The sequence below is a fragment of the Penaeus japonicus genome, unplaced genomic scaffold, assembly GCF_977035675.1.
Source record: "Penaeus japonicus unplaced genomic scaffold, GWHDUDI00000001_assembly GWHDUDI00000016, whole genome shotgun sequence".
NCBI lineage: Eukaryota > Metazoa > Arthropoda > Malacostraca > Decapoda > Penaeidae > Penaeus > Penaeus japonicus.
The window spans coordinates 26,381,540-26,391,539 of record NW_028234418.1 but is presented as its reverse complement, the minus strand read 5'-3'; the positions used below and the strand labels follow the sequence as shown (position 1 = coordinate 26,391,539).

Below are 10,000 nucleotides of genomic sequence, written 5' to 3'. Positions count from 1 at the left end.
GGCGTTTGAGAAGCGTAATTGTCGTATCCAGTAAAAACAAACGGTATTCGGCGGGTGTGGAAGAATTTACCCACCGATCAATATGGTCTCTGCGTGGCCCGAGCCCTCCATTTTTGTCGTAGCTTTTCGGGCTTTTTCGTTACTTAAAGTACGTGGGATTAAAGGCGTTCCGAACCTTCCCGCTTCGGTGTGTCGAGGGGCGTGTTTCACGAAGGATACAGAGAGACTTGTATCATGGCTAGTGCTTAAGGCGAAGAAGCAGGAAGGAGAGACACGGGTGCTTCCATGTAATCTCGTCGATCGAAGCGTAAGGAAGCGAAAATACATGCGTTACGCTATAACAGCCTTGCGACGCTACGTTTACGTTTTCATAACACTCGTCTTCGGCTCCCTACTCTTCGTCCGCCCTCTTCCTGGTTCTGCAATGCCGATTTATTCGCTTTATTAGTTCGCTTCATTCCTATTTATCGCATTTTCTGTCCCTCTTTTTATAGATTTTATATTTTTTCTTCCTGCATTTTCTCCCCTCCCCCTCTTTCCCCTTCCCACTCCCCCCGTCCTCCCCTACAAGTCGCTGATAATGTCAACAAACCTTGCCAAAAGATAATCAGATTTGGGAGGCGAGTAAAAAAAAGAAAAGAAAAAAAACAGCGACTTTTCTATACTTAACCCCCTTCCCCTCTCTTCCGCCTCCCCCCTTTTCTTCCCTTCCCATTTCCCCCCTTTCCCTGTCCTCCTCCTCCCTCTCCCGTCAGTGCGCCTCCTCTCCCCTCCTCAACTTTCCCTCACTCGCCCCCTCTCCCCCCTCCCCATCCCGCCCTCCTTCGCTGCACTCGTCCCCAAAGGAAGGGCGGGCGCGGAGGAGGGAGGGGAGAATGGAGTAGGAAGAGGGGTAGGGGAGGTGAGGGGAGGGGGTGAGAGAGTAGGAAGAGGAGCAGGGGGGGAGGGATAAGACAGGCGACGAAGGAGAGACAGGAAATGCGAAAAGAGGTAGAGAGAAGAATGAAAGGGGTGATTGTGGTGGGGAGCAAGGGGAGGATCGGGAGGGGGAAGGGGGGAGGAGGAGGAGGAGGAGGGGGAGACGGAGGGAGAATGGTATCGGAATTTATATACGATCAATACCTGCCTTGAGCTCTCATCATCTTTCTTGTCCTATCGCGCTGATTATGAGTCGTAGAGGTTTTCATTTTGTCTTCTTTTCTTTTTTTATGAAGTTTTATACAATATTTTTTTTCATACTTTTAACTTGCTTTGTCAAAGATATGAAATTGAAAAGATTCTTTTCATCTTTAATTGTGTAATGAAAATACAAAATAAATTATGCAGGGTACGAAAGAAAATGAATATTAGTTTTCTTCTTTTCTTCTATAGTCTACGCATGGCAATAAAGAAACGAAATCGTACGAAACAGCAACAACAGTACTGTGCAAGACAACCAAGAAAATGGTCGAGTTTACCCTGTATTTTTGATTTCCCGTTTTCTATGAGTGTGGTCGATAGGAATGGTGCAGTGGTCGGGATGATAATGTTTTGTCTATTGATTTTTCCTCCAACGGCCTTTCATAGGGAGGTAGAACCCCTGCTTACTAGTTTGTTTCCATTTTTCAACTTGACGTCTAGTTATTGGGCCCGGGTTTAGTACGAGAGCATATTAAAAACATATTCGCCCTATTTTGAGTTAGGACGAGGAGTGAAATAGGTTAATATTCTTGGGAATTTCAATATTTTAACCAGCAGAAGTTCTGTTATAATCAGCATTTTTTTTTTACCGACAGTTGATCAGCTTCACCTGTTTTCCGTCCGCACTAATAGCAGGAAACTTCTTCCCTCTGGATGATGGCACTCGTTACTGTGATATATTGTAGTTTCCCCTTCATATATTGGATATCGAATACGGGCGGGATCCCAGCACCCAGTTCAACTCGAGTAACAAAGGGAATTATTTACTCCGTAGCCCGCATAAATCCAGTCGGGATTACCTACTTATTCATGCCGCAATGGAATGCTAACCCGTCATTGCATTGACGATATGTTTTTTTTTGTTTTTTTTTGTTTTGTTTTTTGTTTATTTGTTTTTCTTTTTGTTTATTGTTTTTACTGAATCTCTGCGACTAATTGTATTTTCCATCTGCCTGGGAAAATTGAAAATGGTAAAAAATACTTGACATAAAGTAAAACGAGAGAGAGGGAGAGAGAGCGAAGCAACGAAACACTGAAACTTTGATAAATGATGCTATTAATATTTTTTTCGGTATACACCACGACGAGTCTGAGCGAAATCTTCGATCCTCAACGTTTTAATTATTTCAGTCCGAGGCGAATCAAAAACAACTGTTTATATTTTGAGATTTCATTTTTAATTAACCCTTGCAACTTGTTTGTATCGGTCCTTTTCATTATTATGGATTCATCGCATCCGCCGTTGTCTTCAACTCGACGCCCTTCCGCCTTCTCAACCAGGACTTACGCGCCCGTTTGAGCGCCCCAATGACAATCTAGGTCGGTCCAAGCCGTGGTCCTCGGCCTTCCTTCTCCGCGACCTTCCTCGCGACCCCCGAGGCCCGTCTTGGAGCAGCGCGAAGGCGAGGACTAATCGCTGCGACGTGCCCATCACATGGCATGCTTGGCTCTTCCTCGCCGTGTCATTCATTGGCCAATCGGGCCGTGGGTTTCGAGCAAGGGAGATATTGATTAGCAGAGGAGGAACTTGAGCCACGCCCACGACGATCCTTATTGGTTGATTTTTTTTTATTCTTCTGTAGCGATTATTGATTGGCCACCGCGGTAGATGTGGCATAACACGCACCGGCATTAACTATGGACATTGAATTGCTTCTTCAGGACACTTACAGTTACCGCTGTTGCCTGCACACCTTTACGGCCAGGTAACTTGGCAAGGTCATTGTCTCACGCATTCACAGCAGTGGGGAGTTAGCACATTCACACTCAAGAATAATGGAAATTGAAAAGAATAGACTCTTTCATGTGTGTTTATACATTTCTGCCTGAGATATTTACACGATACGTCCCGTTCGTGTTCTTTGCTGAATCACCAAGTGCTACTTCATTCCAGACGCACTAAACCATTCCGACACTCTTTAAATGCAATTCTTTATTGGAATGCAGGTCCGATTACTCTTTGACCACGTTGTTCAAGATAATCTTCGTACAAACCGTTGCAATGCAAGATTCAAGACAAAAATGAATGTTAGACATGTTTTGCCACCCAGTCATCATTTGCTTCTTCCTGAGTTCCGCAGCCCGTTAGCGAGAACATCACGAGTGCCATTAAATTTTCTCTGATGGTCACACGGTCGATTCCCTTGGGTGACCGCAACACATGTGTAACCGCTGCTTTATTAGACGCTGTTGTCAACCTCCGCATCCACCGTTATCCTTTCCTTCCTGTTTCTCTCGACTGGATTTGCAAATTGTTAGAATGCCGTTTTACTAAAAGAGCTTTTTTTACTGATGGTAAATAAAAACGGCTTATGATTTGATGTTTGCTTTGTAAAGGAAGCTGTTCGTTATATCTCTAACTGTTTACTGACAGTGCTGTTTTCTGAATATCAATAGTATGAATAGTTGAACAGAAAGATCGTTGCTGATTATATAAGCAGACAGATATAGAGATCGGGGCGAGAGAAACCCAAATAAAGGAAGATACATAAAAACTACGAAAGTTATTTAGGAAGACAACAAACATCCTCGGGGTCGTAGAGTTCGCAAGTATCACGTGGTGTAAGTGGACTCGAGTTGTAAACAGTTTGAAAGGGGCTGGACGCAAATCCAAGAAGGAAAGGTACTTGCTATAACCCTAAGAAATGCAGCCACTGTTTGTCTAGAATGGAAAGCCGGAGAAGTGGGGATAGTATTGTATTAGAGCTTGTGGTGAGAGCTGCAATGTTGCACTGGTTATGGTGTGTCCTGCCTTGGTCAAAGCTTACGGAGGGGATGACAAGTGATTACACTATGTGGCTTCCAGAAGCGGCGTCGGAAAACGCTCTTACATGATTTTAAGACAATATATAGACAGTATTTGTTCAACTACTCGCGCCCATGCAACAGACGAATCCTAACGCCTAACGAGCCAGACTCTGAAGGAATCAAGTGCCAGAAACGGAGTATGAGATCCTCCATGTAACCTCTCGCGACCCTGAACGTCAGCAATGCTCGATTTGTTCCCTCAAAGCCCAGCTTAACCTGAGGACTGTGAATAAGAGCGGCGGCGGCGGCGGCACGTTTGATGCGCGCGTTCGTGTTTGGAGTCTTAAGTGTGTGTTTGCGTATGTGTGTGGCTATGTGCTTGTGTGTGTGTGTGTGTGTTTACATGCACACACAAACTTACATGTATTTATGTGAATATATACAACATATATACATATATGTTTCTATATATGTACGTATATGCGCGCGTGTGTGTGTGTGTGTGTCTGTGTCTGTGTCAGTGTGTGTGTGTGTTTGTGTGTGTGTTTGTGTATATATATATATATATATATATATATATATATATATATATATATATATATATATATATATATATATGCATGTATGTTTGTATGTATATATGTATGTATATGTATGCATATATATATATATATATATATATATATATATATATATATATATATATATATATACATATACTGTGTATATATATATATATATATATATATATATATATATATATATATATATATATATATATATATGCATGTCTGTATTCTCTCGAGGATCATGGAAACGGACCTTGTCCCTCAACAAAGCCATACCCACGAAACACCTAGGACGAGGGTAGAAGGGGGTGGTATACCCACCAACAGCCAGGGAGTCCTTGCAACGCCCTGCCTTATTGATCACTGTTTGGCCGGACGCTGCGCTACCTTCCCTGGCCGGGCGGAGGGGGAGGGGGAGGGGGTAAGGAGAGGGGAGGCTACTTTAGTGCTACTCGGCAGGGTTGTAGCGTAGGGGAGGAGGAGGAGGAGTGGCAAGGGCAGAGGGAGTGTCTGGCAGAGGAGAGGGGACGTGCTGTAGTATTGCCATAGTATATCACTGTAGTATAGTAATGCAGTATATTACAGTAGTATAAGGAAATAGGTAGTGGAAGAGGACAAAGGGTGTCTGTCTGTGGTATGGATAGATGAGTGAGAAAGAGATCTTAGTAAAAATCTAAAGAAGGTCGTAAGTAAAAGAAGTTAAAGAAGTAAAAAAGAAGTAAAAGCCGGCTGATAGAGAACGTTTAGTAATATCCTTCAATTTTGCATTGTAGTAGCAACATTCTTTTCGGATCAGCCTCTTTGACTGAGTTTTACCCAGTATAATAGGAATTAGCCTAGTTTATCTAATATCACGCACAGACACATACCTATAAATTCCAGTAAGACCACACGTCTAATTGACGTATTGGTAATATCTGTCCGCTACACCTTTCGCAATTTACCCCTTTACTCCAAAGAATGATTTTGATTTTGAAAAAAACTATATATAAATCCATATAAGATAAAATATAAACATATCAATAGGCATTGAAACTCCCTTGAATAATGCGACCCGTAGTAGGACAAGAAGGACCCCAAAGCGAGGACTGGGCCAGGCATCTCCACTCGAAGCTGAGTCCTCACAAGAGGAGGATCGGCGAGCGAGCGATCGGAGGAGGAGGAGGAGGAGGAGGCTCACCCACACGCCCAAAGCACGACGAAGCCCTTATTGATCTGCCTTTGGGCGCCTCATTGCGGTACCCCATGCCCTGTCCTACGGCAGAGGAGGCGGGGGGGGGGGGGGGGGACGACGACACGAAGACAACTACTTCTTTACTTTGCTTTAACAGTATTCTCGATTTTTTCTTCTTCTTTTCATTATTCTTTGTCTTCTTATTATTCCTATTCTTATTCCTCTTGATATTCTTCCTCTTCTTATTATTATTTTTCTTCCTTCTTCTTCTTCTTCCTCCTCTTTTTTCTACTTCTCCCCCCTTCTCTTCCTCCTCCTCCTCCTTCTTCTTCTTCTTCTTCTTCTTCTTCTTCTTCTTCTTCTCCTCCTCTTCCTCCTCCTTCTACTACTATTACTACTACTACTACTACTACTACTCGTTCTCCTCCTCCTCCTCTTCTTCCTTCGTTTTACTGATGCTATTCTCGCTGATTTGAATCCCTCAGATAGAATTGGTTAAAATTCCTCAGATAAACAGGTACCGGTGAGGTGTTGTTTAGTTAACCCTCCTCCCCCTTAGGGGGACGCGAGGCACCGCAATGGGACACCCTAGGACTGATAGCTACTAATTTGACATGCAATATTAATCAAAGTGTCAACATACATCCAGCTTTTAGAAGTTCAGGAATTAGCGAACGATACTTATTTTTGTTAGTGTTATCATTAGTGATACAACTGTTATTATATATATATATATATATATATATATATATATATATATATATATATATATATATATATATATACATGTGTGTGTGTGTGTGGCTACACATATACGCATATATGTGTGGTTGCAGTCTAATATGATCAAACATTGTTTCCATTTGTCACGTTCAAGATCGAATTCCAAAGCCCCGATTTCCCTTACCTTACCCCTTCGTCGTTCTAAATCCGCTACGAACTCACCTGCCGAAGCACGTGTCGCTGATCCGAAGGGCTGGAGTTGAGGGGCGTCGCGGGAGAGAAGCAAAGGGGGGGGGGGAGAGGATAGGAAGCCCTTCGGGTCCCTGGGGGAGGATTAGGGACTGAGGGTGGTTGGGGGGGGGGGGGGTATTGCCGCTCCGATGGGACTTAGACGGAGCTACGTATGGCACGGCAATGCAATGAGGATTATATCTAAATTTATTTCCTAATTTCTAGACAGACACGGTTGCACAAACACGCACGCATATACACTGTATATCAATCAGAATGGAACGATGTACATACGTAACGGACATAACGTAAACATTCTCATAGATAGATATATATCCGTGTTATCACCCACGCAGAAACCCTCGTTCCTTTTCTCTGTTTGGCCTTTGGTTCCTGTCGCATTGCCTCGGTTCGCATTAGCAAAAGTTCCCTCCGCGCCTGCGACCCCCTTTCCTCGGGCGCCGCGTGAAAGGCCGCGCCGGTTTTGATCGCGCCGATTTATCGTCGTTCTGTTGGTCCCCGGAAGCCTCAGACATATTACCGCCGCCCATTATTGGTCCCGTGGGAGGAGGGAGGGGGAGGGAGGGGGAAATGGAGGAAGAAAGGGAGTGAAGGAATGTCTTTCTCTCTCTCTCTCTCTCTCTCTCTCTCTCTCTCTCTCTCTCTCTCTCTCTCTCTCTCTCTCTCTCTCTCTCTCTCTCTCTCTCACTCTCTCTCTCTTTCTCTCTCTCTCTCTCTTCTCTCTCTCTCTCTCTCTCTCTCTCTCTTCTCTCTCTCTCTCTCTTCTCTCTCTCTCTCTCTCTCTCTCTCTCTCTCTCTCTCTCTCTCTCTCTCTATATATATATATATATATATATATATATATATATATATATATATGTATGTATGTATATATATTCACTTATCTATATACATATATCTATTTATCTCTCTCTTTCTCTTTTTGAGCTGGGCTCTTAAAAGGTGAAGTCAAGATTATAACGCTAAATCATTGTACAAAGTATTTCCTGTAAGCCTGCCTTTGGCTAGATTAACTGTTTCGATTTCAATTCTCTCTCCCTCCCCCCCCTCCCCCCTCGCTCCCTTCCCTTTCCGTTCGCTCAGAGTGGCGCCGAAAGCAGCGCATCAGTGGCGTCGGGATCAGCACAAAGACATTAAGGTCCGTCAGGGATCGCTGCTCTTGCGAGCGCCGCATCGACACCGCAGTCGATAACGTGATCGTGATTAACGGCGATGAGAAAAAGAAAAAAGGAAGAGAGGAGAGGAGATAGAAAAAAAAAGATGGGGGGAGGAGGAAAGGGCGAGAAGAAGTCTGGCGAAAAGGCTGTACCGGTCTGCTGTCTCCTCTCCGCCGTTGTCTCAGGAAGATAAGCGACTGTTAAGCGTAGGAAGTTCCCACGCCAGAGCGAGCACTTTGACGGAATTCGATGCCTGCCTCTGAATGTCCCCGTAAAGAAGGGCGATTTCCCCTCGCGTCCCCAGCTTCCCCGTCACTCAGCCCCGAGTCAAAGTTAGAATTGGCGCAAAACCGCATATTGATCAGTGTAAGGAGTTAGCTTCGTTATGTTTGTCCGAAGCGTTTTCTCGGGCAATCAAACGTGGCCACGACACAGCGCCTCGTGAGCAAGTAGCTCTAGTATTGATTACAACATGCGTCCCTGCAGCCATATTGATCACACGCGTTGCCATGGAGACACACTGTCGGAACGGATCGGTTTAAAATTCTCATAGATAGGATCGCACGCGATGGTTCGCCGTCGGAATCGCAGGGTGAGCCGATAAGAATTAGGCCGAAGGAAAGCCGCGACGGCGCCTTCGTTCCAGAGGGAGAAAAGGGCCAGTCGAAAAAGCTAACCTGCTGCCGAGGCGCTTCGAGCGAAAACTGTTATTTGGGGATTTATTGGCGGGACTTCTGAGGGCGTCTCGTACGCTCTGATGGATTTGTCCTCTCGGGGTTTCGGTGATGTGAGATGCTGTGACGGCTAGGATGATGCCTATACAGTCGTCACTACAATATATAGATTAAAATTAAACATTGTAAACTAAAGGATATACTTTTAAAACATCCAAACTTATAAATACAGACTTGTACCAATAACTAACGTTTTTTTTCTCTCCCATAACAGAGTGGGGAATCAACTCCAGGACCATCAGGAGAGAGCCAAGGGAAAGGTGAGTTACCGCTCGTTATGCATTATATTGTCAGTAGCAGATGCTCATGTGCTGTACTCTTTCGTATTAAAGACATCGAAAAGACTATTTTAAAACATATACGGCATAGGGAAATGGATCATCCAGTAAAATATTTATTTTAGACATATAGTATCAAAAATATCTTTAAAAGTAGATCATGTTTCCAGAGTTTTTCGTGACAAAAGTTTTCTTAAGAATGAGGGAAGTTCATATTATGCATGTATGTGTGCATGCCCGGGTTTCTTTGCGTGTTGAAATGCCTGCCAAGGAAGCAGTCGCAGAATATCTAATAAAGGATGGCATACGAGAATCCCAAGACACTTGACTTGGGATCGAAAAAGGTTTATCAAGAACTACGGAGATTACAGCACTGTGTATCTTAGATGATTATGTGTTAAGTGTAAACACTAAGTGTCCATTAGAGAGAAATACGCATTGGAATTTGACAGTTCTTTAAATCTCCTTCTTAGCTCATGTAGGTATTGCCACGGCGAGCGCCTTTATGTTCACTTCAACCAAGGAAAAGCCTTAGTAAATAAGTGACCATGTTTCATAAAATGCCTCGCGACAATTGATTTATGCGATGGCATGGCCACGTTTTCTGTGATGCATCCCTTCCCCCCCTGACGCCCTCCGCTCTCTGTGTTGCAGAGGTGACGAGGTTGCCGCAAGAGGAGCAGGAGAACACCCGGGAATCGCCAGGCTCAGGTGAGTGGCGACGCAGCCCTTGGAGGCGGCAGGGACCGTCTCGCGGCGGCTGCGGCGGCGGCGGCGGCGGCGGCAGCGCTCGTTTCTCTCTCACGCCTCAGCCCGCGATGGGTGGCCCGCGAACGCCCGCGAACGCCCGCGCCCGCTGGCAAGGCGGTCCCTGGCCGGACTGGCCTCCCGCCCTTCAGTGTAAATATCATACACTCATGTATCTGATACTCCGAGTCTCTTGTAATATGAAATAATGACATGGATGGAAATTCAATATACAGAATTGTTATAGTTTTTGTTCAGACTAAATTATTTTTTTCATTTATTTGCCATACGACAATCTCACAAGTAAATATGCAAAGCATTATGATAAATATTCTGTGTACAAGATATTTTGACATTTGTTTCCAATCTGAAAAAAATGTTCCTAAGATGCTTGTATGGATAGCATTACCATGTTACTGTATAGCCCAACCCTATGTAC

The 10,000-nt window shown here is 44.3% G+C and overlaps 1 protein-coding gene across 5 annotated transcripts in view; it reads left to right on the top strand.

Moving 5' to 3' along the window:
• LOC122247595 (protein tramtrack, alpha isoform) overlaps positions 1 to 10,000 on the top strand; it is a 127,569-nt gene that overhangs the window by 45,267 nt on the left and 72,302 nt on the right. For all 5 annotated transcript variants that reach the window (XM_043006992.2, XM_043006989.2, XM_043006990.2 and 2 more), the window contains exons 4-5: positions 8,751 to 8,796; positions 9,469 to 9,525. In XM_043006992.2, coding sequence (XP_042862926.1) covers positions 8,751 to 8,796; positions 9,469 to 9,525 — 103 coding nt within the window. The remainder of the gene's footprint in view (positions 1 to 8,750; positions 8,797 to 9,468; positions 9,526 to 10,000) is intronic.